This window comes from Vipera ursinii (assembly GCF_947247035.1).
Source record: "Vipera ursinii genome assembly, chromosome: 1".
NCBI lineage: Eukaryota > Metazoa > Chordata > Lepidosauria > Squamata > Viperidae > Vipera > Vipera ursinii.
This window is the reverse complement of record NC_139512.1, coordinates 288,195,661-288,217,905: the sequence shown is the minus strand read 5'-3', so window position 1 is coordinate 288,217,905 and position 22,245 is coordinate 288,195,661. Positions and strand designations below refer to the sequence as shown.

The 22,245-nt window shown below is 40.9% G+C and overlaps 1 protein-coding gene across 1 annotated transcript in view; it reads right to left on the bottom strand.

Annotated features, from left to right (window-relative positions):
* FMN2 (formin 2) overlaps positions 1 to 21,843 on the bottom strand; it is a gene marked incomplete at its 5' end in the record, with an annotated part of 185,795 nt that extends 163,952 nt beyond the window's left edge. The window contains 2 exons of the mRNA XM_083348703.1: positions 63 to 229; positions 19,923 to 21,843. Of these exons, the coding sequence (XP_083204829.1) occupies positions 63 to 229; positions 19,923 to 21,843 (2,088 nt within the window). The remainder of the gene's footprint in view (positions 1 to 62; positions 230 to 19,922) is intronic.
* Positions 21,844 to 22,245: the final 402 nt, after the last annotated feature.

The window sequence follows — 22,245 nt, the reverse complement described above, 5'->3', positions numbered from 1 at the left end:
AAAAAAGAGCAAATTGTCATAAAATCTCTTAAATAGAAACAAGAGTTTAAGGTATGGCTTACATCAAACGCTGGTGCACTTTGTTGTGCATTCTGACTACTTGGCTCTCTGAAGCAGTCACTGAAGGGGAGCAAAAGACCCATTGCAATGATCCAAGAACAAAGCTTCTCTGCTTCTTCTTGGGGTGCATTCTCCTGCTGACTGGAGAGCTTTTCTAGCAGAGTTCGCCCTGAAGGAAAAGGAAAAGTGAATGAATGAAGGCTAGAGTTATCATCATCTGTGAAGCACACAATCTGACAGGTAGAAAATATTATCTATAACTCTTCAGATACTACATGTGAATACAGCCCCTCTTCAAATAGCTTCCATTTGATAAGCATCAACACCATCGCCCCACTATGATTCAGATAACACCTTCTTGGATTTGGATAGGCCATTTTGGTACAATATGTGCTACTTTAAGAGAAGCAACTTCAGAGAGTTAAGTACTAAATTTGGGGATCTAAGGCTGCTGCATCATCCATGTGGGGGTCCTTCACTTCAGTTATATCTCTTGCATGCATCATGGGCACATGGATGTAGACTGGAGGATTATATTAGCTACTGGTACAAGCTATTCCATAGCTTGCTGCGCTGTGATGTGAATGCTCAGCAAATAGCGTTGTCTTTTCATAACTTAATTAAATTTCTGCCAGCTCACAGGGTACTAAGACTTAAATTCTTCATTACAATGATAAATTCTTAAATGTAAAATAGCATTTAACCTATAACCTACCGCTTATCTGGGAAGATTTATTGGAAGAAGCATCAAGCTTATTTATAGACACATTCCCAAAAGTTTTTCCTGGCAGTGAAATGTGGGGGAAGAAGAGAAAGAAGTTAAGTATAATTATCACAAAATATTACTGTTCTTATAGGGGGCAACTTTCTTCTACTGGCCAGCCATTTTCTGAGCTTACCAAGCTCTTAAGAGTATGATTAGAAGTGAGCAGTTGGATGGTAGCAACAACTTACCAGAGGATGCCTTTTCTGCACTGCAATAGAATTCTGCCAGGATTTTAGCTCTCGATGAACTTGAACTGTTTAAATTGACATATAATGATATATCTAACTTCATTGCCCTTGACCAGGGGTAGGCAACCTTGGCTCTTTTATGACTCATAGACTTTAACTCCCAGAATTCCTGAGTCAGCATATCTGACTCAGGAATTCTGGAAGTCGAAGTCCATGAGTCATAAAAGAGCCGAGGTTGCCTACCCCTGCCCTTGACCATCTTAACAAAAAGCAACATTTAAAAATATGTGTGCTTAAATAGATGCACTGTCTTGTACTGTCCAGTTAGATGACCATATAAGTTAGATTAATTAATAAGTAGTAAAATAAATATTTTTTTAAAAAAAAATATGCACAAATGTTGGAGGATTTTGAGCAGCAAAATCTGACAAAGTTCTCTAACCTACCTACTAATCTAGGAAAATGAATCAGATGTGTTGGTTTAAAAGTGCAAAAATAACAAATGACATTCTTGAGCCTCCCCCCAGGAAACATGATGTGGTTCCTGCTAACTTGCCAGTCTGCCGATCTTTTTATAAATAAACCTCAATTTACCCAAATGGATTAGTCTGATTTTGCTGGAAAAACAGCAGAAAGTTCAATTTATGCTTGCATGTGCACATAAATTCAATATAGCACTAATACATAGAAGCTGTCAAAAAAGGTACAAGAAAGCAGAAAAGATATTTGGTCCAGAGAGCCTGCCAGCCTCTTAATACAAATGTTTTGAAGTATACCAAGCACAACCAGAAAAAACAAATAAATAGTTTTTAAAACAAATCAGTCCAAAGTTCTCAGTCAAGGCACAAATTATCAGGCTCAGACTATCATACTTTGATTATATTACCTGAAGTCTCAATCCTTGAAAACTTCATAATGTTGGGAAAAGTGGAAGAAAATAAAAAAGTACACCTAACAGCAAGATGAATGGATTCATTACAAGGCAATTAATGTACTACTGAAGAAACCTAGACAGCTAGATTGTTGGCATATTGACTTGGAGAAAGTATGTCTATACCAGGGGTGTCAAACTCAATTTCATTGAGGGCCGCATCAGCATGGTGGTTGCCCTCAGGGGGCTGGGTGGGTGTGCCCTGGGTGGGCGTGGCCTACTGGGTGGGTGTGGCTAGACTGCATATGGCCTACTGGGTGGGCGTGGCCAGCTCTACATCGTTGGCATCAAGGGTGCCTATTGGGGCCTGGGCAGGAGTGGGACATATCTGAGGGTCTCTGGCAGAAGGAGGGTCTCTGGGCCAGGGCCAAGGCAGTGGGGACTGTTCCCTCACTGTTTCCAGGATGGCTTCGCGGGTCGCATGAAACCACTTCGCGGGCCGGATCCGGCCCCCGGGCCTTGTGTTTGACATGTCTGGTCTATACAGTCACTAAAAGTGGACATGGAATTAATGGCATTTAATCAACTAATCTGAGACAATTCTTGTAATAACCAATAGCAATTGCACTGAATTAGGAAAATCCTATTCTCAAGCTGTCCATTTCAAGTTTTGCTTCAATATATTACTTTGCTTACTTCCTTTTTATTAGACCGTATAAGGAGCAATTCTTTTCTGGTAATTCATTCCATGTACTAACAGAACAGCCATACAGATATTTATAACATCAAGAGATGATTGCAATTACCATGTAAATTAGCATCTTAAACCTCTCTCACACAAAGAGCTTTTATATTTCTCTTGTATTTGAAGTGTCCTGCACTGTCAGAAGTACATATTCATAAGAAATTAAGAATAATTCCTTGCCAGCTAAACAATGATAATTATTTTGGTTGCAAAGTAGTAAATAAATCTCTGCAGTTACACTGATGTTAGATCCCAATACTAAATTTTACTGTATCTGATGGCTATTGCTGTATCTATCTATCTATCTATCTATTATCTATCTATCTATCTATCTATCTATCTATCTATCTATCTATCTATCTATCTATCTATCTATCTATCTATAATGAGACTTGTATGCCGCCCTATCTCCTGAAGGACTCAGGGCAGCTAACAACAATAAAATACAAATGAATACAAATATTAAAAAAGAATTAAATTGTGTCAAAGTCCCACTAAAACCAATAAAAACATTTAAAATCATAATTAAAAACCCCATTATCATCAGTCCAGGTCTGCCTGTTGGAAAAGATATGTCTTAAGGTCACGGCGAAAGGACCAAAGGTCTAGGGCCATCCAGAGCTCCCGGGGGAGTTGATTCCACCAAGCAGGTGCCCCAACAGAGAAGGCCCTCCCCCTGGGAGTCGCCAGCCAACATTGTCTGGCCGACGGCACCCTGAGGAGGCCCTCTCTGTGTGAGCGCACAGGTTGATGGGAAAACGTTCCTGGCAGCAGACAGTCCTGCAAATATCGCAGGCCTAAGCCATGTAGGGCTTTATAGGTAAGAATTAACTAATTCTCAAAAGCTCTTAGGGCAGTTTTTCATGGTAATACTTCATTCTTTCCCCTCAATAATCACTTTGGGTTTGACCTGCAGATATTTATAGGCCTTGGTTCATAGAGTGTCCTTGAATTATATAAATACAAGAAGCTCTCTTAGCAAGGGTTTTATTTATTATTATTTTTTCCTTTAGTTCTATGCACATAACATTTGGGTGGCTTATAGGAATTAAAAATGCAAATGATAAGCAGAATAAAACCAATAATCAGAAGTAAAACTGAAATCACTATGAGCCAAACGTCTATATTTATATTGGTCTTTTCTAAGGTAAGGTCTTAAAAAACTGTCAAAAACTAAGATGTTGGATGAGCCCATCTGTTAACTGTTTTGGAATGATTCAAAGGTACATTTTTCAAAAGGTAACTGGACTGTTTTTTTTCCCTTGAGGAAGAAGAAGAAAATGTTTTGCTTCTCATCCAAGAAGCTTCATCAGTTCTGATGGGAGGATGGAAGGATAGGTACTGACAGTTAAGACTGGATGCTGGGCAGATGGAAGGATAGATTCTCATAGGATGGAGGGTGGGGTGGGAAGATTTTATTTCTTTGCAATCATGTGATCATTAGCACTCTCTCTGAGAGAATTTAAAGCCACTTGGGGGGTTTAGCTGTGCCCTCAGGGTCACCTGAATCAAATTGAATTGGAATCAGTGGTGGGATTCAGCTAGTTTGCACCACTTCGGCTACCGGAACCGGTAGCTAATTTTTTGTTGCCCAGGCCCAGAATGGACTTCTGGAAGCAGCATCCACACAGAGAACTGGTTGTTCACATATTTGAATCTCACCACTAATTGGAATGTGCATATAGTGTGATTTGCCCTCAGTTGTCTGCTGTCTTGTGTTAGTGTAATCCAGTTAGTGTTGTTTTTTTGCTAACCATTGACATTTATATTAGTAGAAAGGCAATATAGAATAATACCAAGAAAAGCAACAACACAAGAACAAGTTATACCATTGGTCCATCAAGCTTAGTTTCAGCATTGTCTATTGAGTTCAGGGCTTTGGATAGGGAGTTTTGTCCCCCAATTAGAGACTGACGTTTATCATGCAAGATATGTACATTATAATGAAATGTTCACAGCCAATATCTATAAAATAAATATCTATAAAAATAAAGCTTTGGCTTTTATAACTAACATATATAATACATGGCTCCCTTCGTCCTGTGCGCTCCCACATGGAGGGCCTTCTCAGGGTGCCGCTGGTAAAAGACTGCCGGCGGATAACTCCCCGGGGGAGGGCCTTCTCAGTGGGTGTGCCTGCCCTTTGGAACCAGCTGCCCGTGGAGCTTAGGACTGCCCCCGACCTTCGGTCATTCCACCGGGACCTGAAGACCTGGCTCTTTGAGCTTTCCGGCCCAGGCTGAGAGTTTTTAATTGGGGTTTTATATTTTTCAGGGATCAAATTTAATTATTTTAAACTGTTTTTAACTTTTGTATTGTATTGATGTTTTTAAATACTTTGTAAACCGCCCTGAGTCCTATGGGAAAAGGGCGTTATAGAAATTCAATAAACTTAACTTAAACTTACTCTTTTTATGTAAAGAATCTCATTTGCCTAATTCATTCTGAATTAATCATAATTTTGTGTGTTTATTTTCTTCTTCTGCACAAAGAGCCTTGGTGGAGCAGTGGGCTAATGCCTCCTTAAGTAACACCAGCTGCCTGCAATTAGTGCAGGTTCGCATCCCTCCAGGCTCAAGGTTGACTCAGCCTTCCATCCTTCCGAGGTAGGTAAAATGAGGACCCAGATTGTTGGGGGCAATTAAGCTGACTTTGTAATAATGCCGCTTGGGGGTGTGTGTGAAAGCCCTAATAAGCAGGCATATACACAGAATGAAGGCTACTGCTAAACTTGTAAGCCGCCCTGAGTCTTCGGAGAAGGGTGGGATATAAATGGAATTAAAATAAAATAAAATAAATAAATAAACTCTTACAGGTGTAATTCTTTTATTTGATGATTTGCAGAAGTCCTCTGATCTGTAGTTATATGATATCAATCTTAATAAAATCATACAGTCAATGAACTAAATTCAATAATCTGAACAGCATTGTTGAAGTCAGCCACATGTTAAAGAAGACAGAAACCAGACTTCCACAAATTTATAAGTCTTTCTCTTGAATAGTTTCATATTTAAACTCCTTTGAATTTCTCTCAAAATAAAAAAGCAATTTCAAGATTTCTCCCTTTATTCTCACATTTATCCATCATGCTCTATGTACCTTTTTACTGTCTTTCAACATAATCAGAAAATATGGTTTATACCTGGTAAAATTCGACATGGCCATTTAACTTGATACAGCAAGTCATTATTGTACTTTTTCAAACTTTTTAAATAAATCAAACAAAAAATCCCATGCCATTATATCATACCAAAAGTTACAAGAAGATTCTCCATCAAATAAAAATACAGTGGGAAAAACTGGATGCTATGTGGAGCAGATACCAAGATGTTCCACTTCTAGGTTTTGCACTGTAAGTGATGGCCATGGTTACAATAAAGCAGGGGTGTCAAACTCAATTTCATTGAGGGCCGCATCAGCATTGCGGTTGCCCTCAGGGGGCCAGGTGGGTATGGCCTGGGTGGGCGTGGCCTACTGGGTGGGCGTGGCTAGAGTGCGTATGGCCTACTGGATGGGCATGGCCAGCTCTACATCGTTCACATCAAGGGTGCCTATGGGGGCCTGGGCAGGAGTCAGACAGATCTGAGGGTCTCTGGCAGAAGGAGGGTCTCTGGGCCAGGGCCAAGGCAATGGGGGCCGTTCCCTCACTGTTTCCAGGATGGCTTTGTGGGCCACATGAAACCACTTCGAGGGCCGCATCCGGCCCCCGGGCCTTGTGTTTGACATGTCTGCAATAAAGCATAATTCAATTTCAGTGAAGAAGAGTTTCCCCCCCCACACAGAAAATAGGGTTTGTGCAAAGCTCTTTAGTAGTCCTTTCCTTCAATATAGGATGTAAAGGAGTATCTTCAAATGGCTACTACAAGAGACCACAAGCCAAAGCTTAATATAGAATATTTAGGATTTTAAAAGTTCATTTGGTTATAATCTTCCCCTCAGAGGATGCTGGGCTACCCTCAGGTCCATTGAGTTTTATTCTCATTCCACGTGTTGTTTTAAGAGACTGAATAGACTGAGGGCAGATGCTTTCCTTGGACAATTTCCAAGGAAATGGCAATATTGTACAATGCTGGTTTATGTAACAAGCGGAAGTCAAAAATCTTTCTACAGCACTGACTCCACAGCAAGTTGTTTTCCTAAGAGCGGATTTGAACATGTCAATATGTTAAAGTTTATGTGAGCGGATAATATAATGCATATGAAAGTATAACTTCCTCATTTTTCACTGAATGTGTTACATTTCTTCCCCTCATAAAGAACCAGAAGAATATTTAAAGAATAGCCTCAATGACTAAACATGTTCTTTCTTGCCATCCCCAGATTCTGTCTTTTTAAAAATAGCTGTGACGGATAATTCAGCTTTGAAGAATAAACTCTTTGAAAATAGCCCCAAACAGCCTTTTCTTTATTTTTGTTCAGTAATGTGATCATATGACGCAACTGTTTATTCAAGCTGAAATAAAGAATCTAAATGCCATTAAAAGAGAAAATGGATGTGTCATATCCAGCAAACAGCATACTTAACTTCTAAATCCATGAACTCACATATTTCTATCCAAATTTCACACCTAAATTCTGGCTGTTGCTGAAAGACATATATTAGCCAGTGTTATTTCTTAAACAAGTAAATCCTTTGTACAACTCTGTTCACAAATTTAGTATGCAAATCTGGCCACAATACAGCATTTTTGACTTTTTGCCAGACTCCTAAGAATGGCTGCATTTATGTAAAAGTTTCCAAAGAATGTCAGTTTGATACCACTCAGAGCAATTACTGATTTGATCCATTTTTTGCTAAAATACAAATTTGTTAGAAACTTCAGGAGACTGAACTGCAATTACCTTTTACCTTTTAAAGGACCAGTGTGTTTTTACAAAGCACAGTAAAATATATCAGAACCATTCTGTATTTCTCTAGTGTTAATAGCAGTCACATTCAGAAGTTCAGCATACAATTAAGGGACAAATGTACCATCTGTTTGATGGATGGGCGAACCTATGGGAACATCTGTTTAATTATAGCTGCATCTGTTTAACTAAAGTAATACATACTGTAAAATTCAAGCTGTAGCAAACATTTCTTTGTATTTTTACTTCCACATCTCAGAGAGTAAATTTTTTAAATTGTGTTGAACAGAAATGTCCCAGGCCAAACACATAGATGTTAAATATGTTGTGAAAAACAGGAGTTTTCCTTTTATGATATAGGAAATTAAAGAGAGAAAAAATGGAAATGTTTGTATGTGCCTTTCCTAATCAACACAATGTACCGGTATATTATTTTTGTTACATTTTTGCCCAAAACAACCCTTCTAACTCTCTTGGTTGTTTTCAAGACAATATATATAAAAAAAGAACATCTTTCAATCATTATGAGTATTCTCTATTAATTTCTCTGCCCTTACCTGGTTTCACAGAAGGATTCTTGCATTTAATAGTCAAATCATTCAACTCTGAATAAATACTATATAAAGATTTTTTAAAACCCATCTCACAGTCATTGCCTTACATTGGATAATTGGCAAGGAAAGAAACCCACCAGATAAAGATTGGTAACAGATTTTAAAGTCTGATTACTAAGGGATATAGTGACAACTGATTTGCCAACTTTAAAACAAAAAACATATTGTGGTTGATGATACTTGATTTGCTCTAGAACCCAGAGAACTGATAATAAGAGGCAAACTGAATACCTTCTTTTATCCCTACTTGCTTTATATTTATAATTCTAAATATAAAAAGAACAGGAAATAAATACTATTTACCATCTGCATATAGAAACACAGAGTCATTCTGATGGATTTGACCTTAAGGTTTTTCAATGGCTTCTCTGTATGTGATAAAAACAATGAAGCAGCTGATTCATCCAATAGTATGGTCTACTTCTCCAAGACTAAATGTTGCCCAGCCTGTTTTTTTTTTAAATATTTTTGTAATTATTGAAGAAATGTTTGTATAATATTGTCCAGTTTGTGATCCACTAGGAAAACCTGTTACTCCCCAGACAAGGGCTGGTTATGTATGGTTTGGGCAGAACAGACACACATTTTGTAATAGTTGGTGGCTGAGCCTGCCTGACAAATCTTTTCTCTTTTTCCCCATCCCTGTTTATGGATGACAGCTGATCTGAAGGGGAGACACAAAGGAAGCTAGTGGAGCCACTTAGAAAGCAGAAGTTTTGTCCTAATTAAAACAAACAAACAAACAAAAAACAGCTTAAACTTTAGTAAAAGAAATGCAAAGAAACATTGAGAAAGGAAAAAAAAATTCAGGAGTCTACTGCCCAAACTGGGAAAATACAGGTATTTCTTGACTTATGTGCACAAGTGAGCCCATGTAATCCACGTAGGTGCCTTGCTCACTGACACAATCCCAGTTTGCCCTGTTGTGGTTGTCAGAAGCTTTTCCTCTGCCCCACCATGCCTGGAAGGCTTCAGTGGACTATGCCCATTGGCTTGAAGAAACCTACTGCAGACCAGAAGGCCTCAGTTGGCTAGGGTCAGTGGTGCACATGGGCCTCCTGATACTCCCTCTACTCGCAAGAAGCTTGGTCTTCTCTCTCCCCTCCCCACCACCCCCAAGAAGAGCAGATCCTGTTTCTGGTCAACCTGAAGAAAGCTTGCTTTTGTTAGCTTTCTAGCTGAAGCTCACATTGACTGGATGCACCTGACAGCAGCTGCCAGGAAAGGGAGAAGCAAGTGGACTCAGGTGTGTGTGTGTGGGGGGGGCAGTGTTGATGATGAGAAGGGTTCTCGGAAGTGGTGGGTAGAAGGCCAGGCTTCTCTGGACTGATGAAGGGAAATGTTTCCATCTTCACAGGAAGATGACAGGAAGTATCCATTTATTAGATTTATATTTCTTTTTATTCAGGAACTGAAGGCAGCACTTCCTTTTCCTATTTTTCCCCACAACTGCCCATACCGTTATTTAACTTTAGGATACAAATTAATTTTCTTTACAAGGAATTGCTGCAGTGATTTAACATATCCCCTTAACCCTCCCCACAGTAACTAAGAATGTGTCAAGTCCATCATATTGTTTCCAGTTTATTAATTAGCACTCCTCTTATTTTTGTTCACATGAAATAATTCCTATGTGAATTGCCATGCTAGTACCACTAACACTTCAATGGGATGTCACTGGTAAAATATTTAAGGGACTATTGCTAAAACTAGCCAGGGACCATTTCTAGAGGGCAGGAATGGATGACATTGCATGCCATTAATTCCCCCATTCACCTTGGAAGTGACTTCAAGACATGCTTCTCTGTTTCACTTTCAAAATACATTTTCCCTCTTATGTGCCTGGAGTGTTTCTGCCTGTCTGAGACAGAGCATTAAGATTATTTTACATTAACCTCAATAGTTCATTGACTGTCTTGTTGAAGGTGGACCAAATGTCCAACTGAGCAAGGGTTTATAATGAGCTTTAATAGCAGCTTTTATGCTTTCTGTTGATAGCACTGCTGAAATAGCAGAGCGGTTATCTTTTTTTAGCATAGAAAGAGTCACCAGCCTGAAACCTATCAGTATTTTTAAAACTATGAATATATTTTCCTAGAATAGCTAATTTTGTGTCTTATTAAGCCCTATTTTTGTTTGGTTTTAAAGGCTGACTGGTGAACTAGCTATTCAAAAAAAGAAAAAAAATATTTCTTTCTAAACATATCTTCTCTATGCCAGGGTTTTTCAACCTTTTCACCCCCTGTACTACTTTTAGGATATGGCAACATCTGAGTACCACCAGTCGCATAGCAAGGTGTCAAAAACTTGATGACCAAAAAAAAAAAAAGGAAAAAAGTGATGAAGTACAGGTAGTCCTCAACTTACAACAGTTCACTTAGTGACTGTTCGAAGTTATAATGGCACTGAAAAAAGTGCCCCCCAAGCCACAGCCGAGCAAGACACCTGCCTGCCCACCCAGTGGCGCTCTTCCTCCTGTCCAAGGTTTTCATTGTTGTGAGCATTTCTGTTGAGGATTGGCAGTGGGGGTGGGGTGGGGGGTGTTTGGTTTTTATTCCCTCCCTCTGCTGGGTGGTTGCAGCAGGTTTTGGTCACTTCACATGACCCTGGGACACTGTGACCATCATAAATATGAATCAGTTGCCAAGCATTTGAATGTAAATCACAAGACCCTGGAGATGCTGCAACATTCCAGCTGATCAGCACTTCTTCTTATATATATATATATATATATATATATATATATATATATATATATATATATATATATATATATAAGAAGGCAAGATAGGCAAGAGCTTATATATATATATATATATATATATATATCTCACTTGCATAGTTACATAAATCCACACCTTAGTTGAACATCCTTTAAAAACTGCAGTTGCAGCTGTTCATTACCATTTACGTCATGGTTTAGAAAAGCCTTACCCAGAAAGAAACACATGGGCTGGGCTATTTTAAAAGTAACATGGCAGAAAGCCCAGCTATAAAGCACTGCAAACTAGGCCACTATTTGCTCATTCCAACATCATGGGGAAAAGCAGATAAATTGAACAGAGATGCTTCAAATTACATATAGCAACTGCAAAAGCAGATTTTTCATCACACATGCAAAGCAAACTCTATAAAATGTGCAATAGAAAATGTCAATTGCGTGCAGTGAAAGCATTGCCTTGCACTTGGAATCCATTGAATCTAGCTATTCTTCTTCTCATTTAAATAATCAGTGTGTCTCTGCCAGATAGCTTATCTGCTATAGTACAACCAAGGAAGCCAAAATCCTGGTTTTGGTATTGGACTTAGTTCAATTGTGGTTGTCTTAGTGATGATGGATACAGAAGGGAGATCAAGCTGAGACCTTTAAACACTGAATAGGGATAGATCATCAATCAGTTATTGGTTAAAATAGAGCTCAGAGCTGAGGGTATAGCAAGGCACACAAAGCAATGCAACTTTTCATAAAGAAGTCCTTATCTGATGGCAAAGAAACCAGAAGCCATGCTATGCAACTGGATTGAAATGTGAAGATGGCAGATTTAGTGCCAAAAACCTTGGGTATGACCTCTGACCAAAGAAAATCTTAGCAACAAACTCTGAAATGTCTGTCATTCCACAAACGGCAGAAAGAGCTTAAGATATAAAACAAATAATGTGTATCATTTGTACCTGCTTGTGAAGGAATGCAAGGATAAAGGGATGCTTAGTAGGCCTAAAGATTTTAGAGGCAGCTTGCTAACCATAATATCAATTTGAGGGGAAAAAATGACTAGCCTCAAACATATAGAGGTTTTGTGACTCTTGTAGGAGAATAGAATGGCACAAAATATTCTACCAATGAAAAAATTGAAGGACACTTCTGAAAAATGAAGTCAGACATTAATATTAACAATGTTAATAGTGATATATGCCTCTATGGATAGACTGTGTCTAAAAGATATTATGGGAGATGAATAAGTTTTATCTAACAAGACAGAGGCTCAATTGAAAATGGATTTACAAATGACAGGCTACAAAAATGGCATAGGAAAAAGATGCTACAATGTACATATAAAAGAAACCAAATGATATTTTAATATTTACAAGGGACATACAAACAATAAACCAAGAGAGTGACCTGGATATTTTTTTCAAAATTGGGCAAACAAGAGAGATTTGTTAAAGCTTTGAAGAATCTTGTCAGAAGGGATAAAGAAGAAATAAAAAGAAATCAAGTTCTTTGACATTTTTGAGTAGACTAAGGATTAAGATTGCTGCAATTAAAAGGAAGGAATATAAAGTTAGTTTATTTGACCAAGATTAAAATAGATATATTGTTCCCAATAAAGGAGCATATTTGTAGATATATTGTTATTTCTGATAACCCTTAATGGACTTTTGGTAAGACCAGCACTGAAATGATGGTGTTTTATAGATTGCTTATAGGTTAGAGAAAGAATATTAGAATTTAAGAGGTCAAAAGTTACTAAAATTGTTTATACTTGTGATGAAGATTGGAAGACTCTCTCTCTCTCTCTCTCTCTCTCTCTCACACACACACACACACACACAAAAACACAAACATATGTATACAATATTCTTACTATTCCTTTTTTTTCTTCTTTTTTCACATCTTCCCTTTTTTCCCTTTGCACCTTTTACTCTTTCTAATTTTCTTTTATTTCAAGTATATTTGTAAAAGTCATCTTGTTAAGTCATTATATGTCCTGTTTTCAAAATTCTTATTTAAGCTTAATTTCCCCTCGGTATTCAAATCATTCTTCTCGCTCATAATTCTCCCCAAATTAATTACCTTTAAATGTCCAAAATTTCCATTCACATACATTTCCCCCCTAACTTTCGTTTAATTTGCATTAGTTTTCAGCATTGAAATTCTAATGTTTAAGAAAATTATTCAAAAAAAATATTGAATGATTCCCTTGGGTCTACTGTTTGTGTTCTATAATGGAATGTATAGGGAAACTTCATCTTGTCTTTAGCAAAATGGCGTCATGTAAAGGAGACAGGGTCTAGAGAGCGGTTGGAGGTCCAGCCGATCCGAATCTGACTGATTGCAGTTAAGAACCTTTATAAGGTCTTATCTTGCGGTGATGAGGACGGCGAAGTCTAATTACTTCGCTGCCCTCATCGTGTCCGCAGATAATTGCCCGGCCGCCCTGTTTAGGGTGACTCGCTCCCTACTTAACCAGGAGGTGAGGGAGGATCCCTTACAGGGATGAGCCGAGGAGTTTAGTCATCATCTGGAGGACAAAATCGCTCAGATCCGGACCGGTCTGGACTCTGACTGGGCAGAGTCTGATGTGGAGGAATTGGATGGTCTTGAGCATGTTATCTGGACTGAGTTCGATCCTGTTTCCCCTGATGATGTGGACAGGATTATGGGGAGGCTGAGCACCACCACCTGTTTGTTGGATCCGTGCCCCTCCTGGCTGGTTTATGCGGCCCGGGAGGAGACACGAGGCTGGTTCCAGGCAGTAATAACTGCTTCTTTGAAGGAGGGTGTCTTTCCTGCCACCTTGAAGGAGGCGGTGGTGAGACCCCTCCTCAAAAAGCCTGTCCTGGACCCGGCTGTTTTAAATAACTATCGTCCAGTCTCCAACCTTCGCTTTTTGGCGAAGGTTGTTGAGAGCGTGGTGGTGCATCAGCTTCCTCTGTTCCTGGAGGAAACTGATTATCTGGACCCATACCAATTGGGTTTCAGGCTCGGATACAGCACGGAGACGGCATTGGTCACGCTGGTGAATGATCTCTGGCGGGCTCGGGACAGGGGTTGTTCCTCTGTCCTGGGCCTATTAGATCTCTCAGCGGCTTTTGATACCATCGACCATGGTATCCTACTGTGGCGTCTCAGAGGGTTGGGAGTGGGAGGCACCGTTTTACGGTGGTTCTCCTCCTATCTCCTGGGCCGTTCGCAGTCGGTGTTGACGGGAGGGCAGAGATCCGCCCCGAGGCCTCTCGTTTGTGGAGTTCCTCAGGGGTCGGTTCTCTCGCCCCTCCTGTTCAACATCTATATGAAGCCGCTGGGTGAGATCATTTGTGGTTTCAGGGTGGGGTATCATCAGTACACTGATGATACCCAACTTTTTCTTTCCACCCCAAACCAACCCAGCGATGCCCTTGCCGTGATGTCCCGTTGCCTGGAGGTGGTCCAGGTCTGGATGGGGAGAAACAGGCTTCGTCTCAATCCCGCCAAGACTGAGTGGCTGTGCATATCGGCATCTCAGGCTAACCAGACTATTCTACCTCTAACGATGGGGGGGTGAGGTGTTACCCCCCCGTTGATAGGGCTCGCAACTTGGGCATCCTCCTGGATTCACGACTCAATTTTGATGACCATATAGGAGCTGTGACCAGGGGGGCTTTTGCCCAGGTTCGCCTGGTGCACCAGTTGCGACCCTATCTGGACCGAGATGCCCTACGCACAGTCACTCACGCGCTCGTGACCTCCCATTTAGACTACTGCAACGCTCTCTACATGGGGCTGCCCTTGAGGACCACTCGGAGGCTTCAGCTGGTGCAGAATGCGGCCGCGCGAGTTGTGATGGGGGTTTCCCGATACTCCCATGTAACACCTCTACTCCGCGAGCTGCATTGGCTCCCGGTTGCCCTCTGGGTGAAATTCAAGGTGCTGGTGATGACCTATAAAGCCCTAAATGGCTTGGGTCCGGGATATCTGAGGGAACACCTGCTGCCAGCATCAAGCTCCCTTCGTCCTGTGCGCTCCCACAGGGAGGGTCTTCTCAGGGTGCCACTGGTAAGAGATTGCTGGCGGATGACACCCAGGGATAGGGCCTTCTCAGTGGGTGCACCTGCCCTTTGGAACCAGCTGCCAGTGGAGCTTAGGACTGCCCCCGACCTCCATTCATTCCGCCGGGACCTGAAGACCTGGCTCTTCGAGCTCTCTGGCCCAGGCTGAGAATTTTAATTTTAATTTTAACTGGGGTTTTATTTGTTCAGGGACGGATATAATTTTTTAATTGTTTTTAACTTTTGTATTTTTGTTTTTAATCACCCTGTAAACCGCCCTGAGTCCTTCGGGAAAGGGTGGTATATAAATGTAATAAAATAAATAAAATAAATAACCTGAAAAGCCAAATCAGCCTCTTGTCAAAATTAATTAATTTAATTATTTATAATTATTTATTTCACAATTATTTATTGTAGAGGACAGAACTTCTGCTGCAAAGGACAATGTACTATAGTTTTCCATTGAGATTAGGTCAGATGGGGTGGGGGTGGGGGTGGGGGGGTGGGGCTGTGGGGGCTGGAAACAGGGAAACTTTGGAAGGAAAAGAAAGTAGATTAAAAGCCTGAAAGTGAAGTAGTCATGAGATGTCTTGTGCTAATGCTTTTTTAGCATGACAAAAGCTAGCAGGGATAGTGAAGCAGCTTTTTAAAATGCAAAGTATACAAGTTAGTGGCTCAATTCAAAACATCAAAGACTTTTTATGAGTGAAAAGAGAGTCAGCTATCTTAGAAAATAGGTCTCCCTACTTAACAGACATCTGCTGGGATTAAAATTGAACATTTTCCGTCTGAGAGAGTGTTAAGAAGAAATAACTGAATGATCTATGCAAACTTCTGAGTGCTGAAGGAGTTTTTGTCACCCACAAGTTAAACTACCAGGCCATCCCTGCTTAGTCCATTCTCTGGCCTCCTTATGTGGAAGCAATAGGATGAATCAATCACAGCCCAAAATGAAAAGAAGTAAGCTGAAGGATTGGACTTTAGTGGTGGCTGATAGCTGGGAAAGCAATCCCAGAATAAGGATTCATACTGAGATTCTAGAGACAACTATTTTATATGACTAGAAATTTTGATTGGGATTTTTATTATTCTGCAACTTTTATTCAGGATACAGAATAACAGAGTTGGAAGGGACCTTGGAGGTTTTCTAGTCTAACCCTCTGGTATAGGGTTTACTGCTCAGGCAGGAAACCCTATACCATTTCAGACGAATGGTTGTCCAATCACTTCTTTAAAATGTCCAGTGTTGGAGCATCTACAACTTCTGGAGGCAAGTCATTCCATTGATCAATTGTTCTGTCAGGAAGTTGCTACTCTCCTTGATACTAGCATATGTTTTGCCACAACATATTTACTGTATGCCAAATTCTAACCTATATCAAGATTTGCTTTTCAAACTTACATTTCTTTTGGATTTCTTTTCAAGCAGTTGCAATGATGTAGTAGGGGTAGGCAACACTTCAGATTGGGGCATATACATATAGTCCCTGTCTGAAAATCCTTAAATTAACCTTTCCCCCCCTCTTCCAGGTTCACACAGGTATCCTCGATACCTACACACTTACAGCAGAAGGCTTATTTAGTTTAAGATTGCAAGTTTAAGATTGAGAGCATCCTGTCATACAGCATCACAGTCTGGTTTGGAAGCATCACTGCTTCAGACAGGAAGGCGGTGCAGAAAGTGGTGAGGATGGCTGAAAAGATCATTGGCAGATCCCTCCCTCCCATCCAGGACATAGCACAGAAGCGTTGTTTGAACAGGGTCCATAAGATTATCTGGGACACTACTCATCCTCTTCACAACCTGTTTTCCTTGTTACCTTCTGGGAGGAGGCTTCGTGGTATCCGTAGCAGAACATCCAGATTCAAACATAGTTTCATTCCATACAGCATTAACCTTTTGAACTCTCAGGCTTCCACCTTCCATTATATATTCAAGTTGGACAGTATTTAATATTTTATTGTTATGTATATATAGGGGTGTGGGTATATACATATGTTGTATGTAGTATGTTTTAGGTGTGTGTCATGTATGTGTCTCACTTTGAGAGCGGACAACTAAATTTCATTTTTGATGTGTGCCATTGTGCCCACAGTAAAAAAATGACAATAAAGATTATCTTATCTTATCTTATCTTATCTTATCTTATCTTATCTTATCTTATCTTATCTTATCTTATCTTATCTTATCTTATCTTATCTTCTTATCTTATCTTATCTTATCTTATCTTATCTTAAACAGCTGTTACACAGGGCCCTGTGCAACATTGAACAGCCCCATTATCTATTAATTCTAATCTACCCGTTATCTTCTACCCATTATGTCTGTATGCTTAATAAACTTCCACACATGCTAAAGCTCAGCTTATGATAATAATGTGATTGTTTCAGTGTGTGACTCATACTTTTAAAGAAGACACACTCCTTACCATTATGTAGCTGTCTTCATATGGCTCACTAACTTGTCAATAATCATAGCCTAGAATCTTGTACAAATTCAGGCAATGTCTTTATAGTATGGATAAGTCTTATGAATCCCCTTATAAACTTCAGATTACAAAAGGAGACATTCACAACCTTCCCTCCCCTAAGGTCCATTGGGGAAAAAAAACAGATTTGGATGGCCTTTCTAAAACCTAGCAGATTTGGACTTTGGGGAAATGCTACTCCAAAGACAAGTGACAGTGATTGAAAAGGCACATCTCCAAGGCTCTTGAAAATGGCAGTCATTAAATGAGGGGACTTAAAGTAAGATCTTCTACAAGACCTTATGGATGGATGGATGGATTGGGAGAAGGCAGTCCTGAAGATATCAAGAACTTCTATCTGGGGAATTCTCCTTATTGCAAACCAACTCATTCACTGATTGAACACTTTGCAAGTGATTGGAATAAGGAGACAACATATGGTTTTTAAGGTGCATTCAACATGAGCCAATGTGGCCTAACAAAGTGTCGAATGCACCTTAAAAACCACATGTTGCCTAATGGATAATGTTCAGAATAAAAAGCTAGATTGAAAAAACACACAAATAGAAACCCAATATTGGTGTCAATATGCAATATGTTTGGATGAGTAGTGAGGATCCTACCATAGTGGAATATAGCATTTACTGCCCCCAGCACTACAATATTGGTGGAGCAGTGGGCTAATGCCTCCTTAAGTAACACCAGCTGCCTGCAATTAGTGCAGGTTCACATCCCACCAGGCTCAAGGTTGACTCAGCCTTCCATCCTTCCGAGGTAGGTAAAATGAGGACCCAGATTGTTGGGGGCAATTAAGCTGACTTTGTAATAATGCCGCTTGTGGTGTGTGTGTAAGCCCTAATAAGCAGGCATATACATAGAATGAAGGCTACTGCTAAGCTTGTAAGCCGCCCTGAGTCTTCGGAGAAGGGCGGGATATAAATGGAATTAAAATAAAAATTAAAAAAAAATGAAAAATACAAGCTGGCCTGACAGGTACAGAGCTAGGCTATTGCAACATTACTTCTTTTACCAAAATGTCTTTGGATTCTTTCCTCAACACACAAGTCCTTGAAGTGCTAGTAGAGTCATGAAAGGAATGTGAGAATACACATTCCACAAAGAAGAGGGAGGCAAGCTATTCTCCAAAGCGCCCGAAGGCAAGACAAGAAGCAACGGATGGAAATTAATCAAGGAGAGAAGCAACCTAGAACAAAGGAGAAACTTCCTGACAGTTAGAACAATTAAACAGTGGAACAACCTGCCTCCAGAAGCTGTGAATGATCCAACACTGGAAGTTTTTAAGAAGAGACTGAACAGCCATTTGTCTGAAATGGTATAGGGTTTTCTGCCTAAGTAGGGGGTTGGACTAGATGACCTCCAAGGTCCCTTCCAACTTTACTATTATGATTATTAATACATCACTATCCATTACCAGTCCTGGCTTTGGAAAAAGTGGAGGGAATTGGGAGGTCCCTGTCACCCTCTATCCAATAAGCACTATTTAAACCTAAACCTAGCGCAGAATTAAGTGCTGGACTCAACTGCCTTGGTCTCTTCCTTTCTCTGATCCTCTGTAGAGATTTCATGGGCATTGCAATCAGATCACAAGGAATGCTGGATGTAGGCAAGGTCCAGAGGTATTTGGGACAGAAAAAGTAGCTGTTAGATGGTGGGTATCAGAGAGGGATCCAGCACCTCAACCTTTGTAAGCTTGGAGGAGATTCAGTGCCCTCTTCAACTTGGTAGGGGTCCCTGATTCAGAAATGATATCAGTGGATGGATGGATGGCCAGCCTTGGGTACAACTATTAATTTCCTTTTGCTGTTATTTTAGCTTTTTTTTAAAGGTAACAATGATCTGTATTAAAAGAAAGAGGTAAGAAAGCAATAAGGTATAAAATGTATTATACTTTAGAAATATATTATTTGTGTAAGTGGCAGCAAAAGGCCAGATTGGCTCAGCAGATGAAGTGTTAGGCTTCTGTCTAGATTAAACCATTAATATATTGGCTAACTGTGATCACTTTTACACTTTCAGGAATCCCTGTTTAAAATGAATTTACAAAAGATCCAGAATATAATAAACATCTATCAAAACTGCAAAGTATTTGCCTATTACAGTCAATACAGAAAATAAATTATCATTATTAACAAGTTGTTCTATGGACACAATAGCTCACTCTTTTCCAAAGTGAAAGTCTCTAGTTGGGTTGAGACTACATTTCCCAAGACTCCTGAGACATCATGGTTCCCCAGGACCAGAATCCTTGGCCATTATGAACTCACCAATATATCTAGAGGACAGTAGGTCTGGAAAGGCCCAAAGAAACCTAGAAATTATATTTACTTGCCTTGATGCATACAACTTATAATGTACTATATCACTTGCCTAATGAGTATTTTTAACATGCTTTAGTGAGGAATTTTGCAACAAACATTACACTCATTTCTACTGGAAATACAGAACTCCCGTACTCATTTGCAAAGGTTGGAATCTCAGCTGAGCTGTAAATGGAAGTCACACCAACAAGAGAAAAGAAGTTATGATGATGATTAGATGTTTCTGCTTCAGAGATGAAGCTGCAGCAATGTTTGTTTATATGGGACACTTACCTCGAAATACATTAGGGAAGGCATCAGTAGGTGGTGACATGCCTGAAAACTTTCTCAAATGATTCAAAGGCACTCTTTCCCCTTGGATACCATCTCTGGTCTGCCTGTGCTCCAAAAAATCCGCAGAGCCTGACTTTTGACCTATTTCACTGGACTGATCTGAAACCTCACGAGTCCAGTCTGCAGAACGGCTAAATGCCCCTGCCAAACTGGCAGATCTCTGTTTCTTGCTTGGTGCCTTCTCTTTCAATCGAGAGGGCTCCCGTCTCCTCTTAAAGAGGGGGCTCTGCGAGGGGGATAGGCCGGGCGAATGGTTCGGAGAACTCAGCTGCCTAGTGGTGGTTTTGACGTAGCAGGGGTTGATGAAAGGGTACGATTTAAAACATTTCGGAGTGTGCACCGGACTGCTGGCGACATCCTCTGAGGAAGAAGCCCCATTTTTCATTTCCACAGAAAAGTCCTCCTCCGTGGCTTCTCTGCTAGTGGACAAACTCCATTTCCTGTCAATGGCCACGGCAACCTGATCCCCGCCTGCCTCTGCCAGCTCAGCCTCTCTTCTGCCACCTGTACCTTCAACAGCAACTCTTTCGGTCTCAGACTCCCCTGCCGGGGGTGGGAAATTAAAGACCGAACTGCCCAGCAGAGTCCCTTGTTCTGTAATTGCAGCATTGGGAGTAGAGAAGAGGTCCCTTCCTTCCCCAGAGGGTTGTTCCTCTTCTGCTGGCAATTGCTCTGGTGCTCCCTGCATCTCAAACACACTGCTGCAGGAGTGCCCCATTCCATTTGCCTTTTCTGACACTTCAGGCTGACAGCTTGGGCCATACTCTGTGACTTCTGATTTAGCAGAGATTGGCTGCTCGGTATCCGGGCTACTGTCTTTGTCACTGCTGAGTGAAAGAAACCTTTCAAAATCTAATGGGGTAGCTTGAGAATTAGCCATGTGTAGGACCATTGTTTTGGTGCCCTGCTGCTCAGCTCCAATGTTAATTGTCCCCTGCTGCTGCTGCTGCTGCTGCAGTCTAATTGCCTGCTGAATATCAGAAAGCAAATCCTCTTGCTCGGTGGCTGAATGAAAACTGTATATATCCGTATCTGAGCCGGAGCTGGTTCTTTGTCCATCTTGTGGCTCGGCAGCTGCAGGGCGAGTTTCATTTGTGTTTTCAAAATGCTCTGCATCGGTATCTGAGAGACCCCCTTCATCTGCAGAAATGCTTATATCAGGAGTTTTGGTGAGAATGGAGTGAGCACTGTCTAGCTCTCCTGTGTGCCCGGCCTGGCTTTCTAAAACATCCTCTCTCGAGCTGCTGGTTCCATCTTTAGACTTGGAGAGGTTTTTCCTGATGCGCAGATTGGAAAACACAGATGGCCTGGCTTCACACTTGCCCTTCTTCTTCGATTCTCCCCCTTTCCCGTGCCTGCCCAGGGTCTTTCTGTTCCCCCCTCCTTTCTTTGTGCCCTCAGCATCCCTGGGCCCAGAAGCATCCTCACCGCCTTCGTGTACATCACCTGCATTCCTCTTCAGCTTCCCATCTTGGTTCCCCATGGTGTTCAGCGGTCGGGCAGCGTCAGGAATCAAGCCATGGTGCTTGGCTTCGTTCACCTGGGCAGGCAGGCAGGCCCTCTCAAGTAATCCAGGGTTGTTTTCGACCGGTGGTGATGCAAGGGAAGCGAAGGCTTGCTCTGATTCTCTCTCGGCTGCTCGAGCTGCCTTTTTGCATAATGTGCTGCCAGCATAAGGCTCCTCTGAGACATGCTCAGTAGAGCACTGAGAGATGCAGACAGCTCCTTCCGATGGCAGCTCCTGGTATCGTTGCCTTTTCAGCCTTCGTCGGCTCCCCTCCTGGCTCTCGCTCTGGTTAGATGGAAAGAATTGTGTCTGGAGAGCAGGAACTTTCTTTCCCAGTGCCTCTGTCTCCTGCATTGTGAACTCGCAGGTCAGTCTGTGACATGAGTGCCTCAGGAGTCAGGGCTTCAACACTTCCCTTTCCTGGAATTGGGTGTTGGGAAAGAGGAGAAGGAAGAAAAGGACAAAAAAGAAAGGGGGACAAAAAACAATATTAAACCTCGTGATCCATACCAACTTTCTGGTTATTCAACAGGAAATCTGGGACATTATGTTGCTTTCTGTAGCACAGTTAAATTGATTAATTCAGTCAAGCTTTTTTTTTTTTGTAAACAGTATTAATTTCCTCTTGCTTTTATGAGAATCAGCTCTCCATTTATTTTCTCCCTTTGAAACACAAACATACCAATTCTAACACACATGGAGACACACAGTGCTGTACTTTAAATATATAAACAGCAGCATCTAAGTGTGCAATAG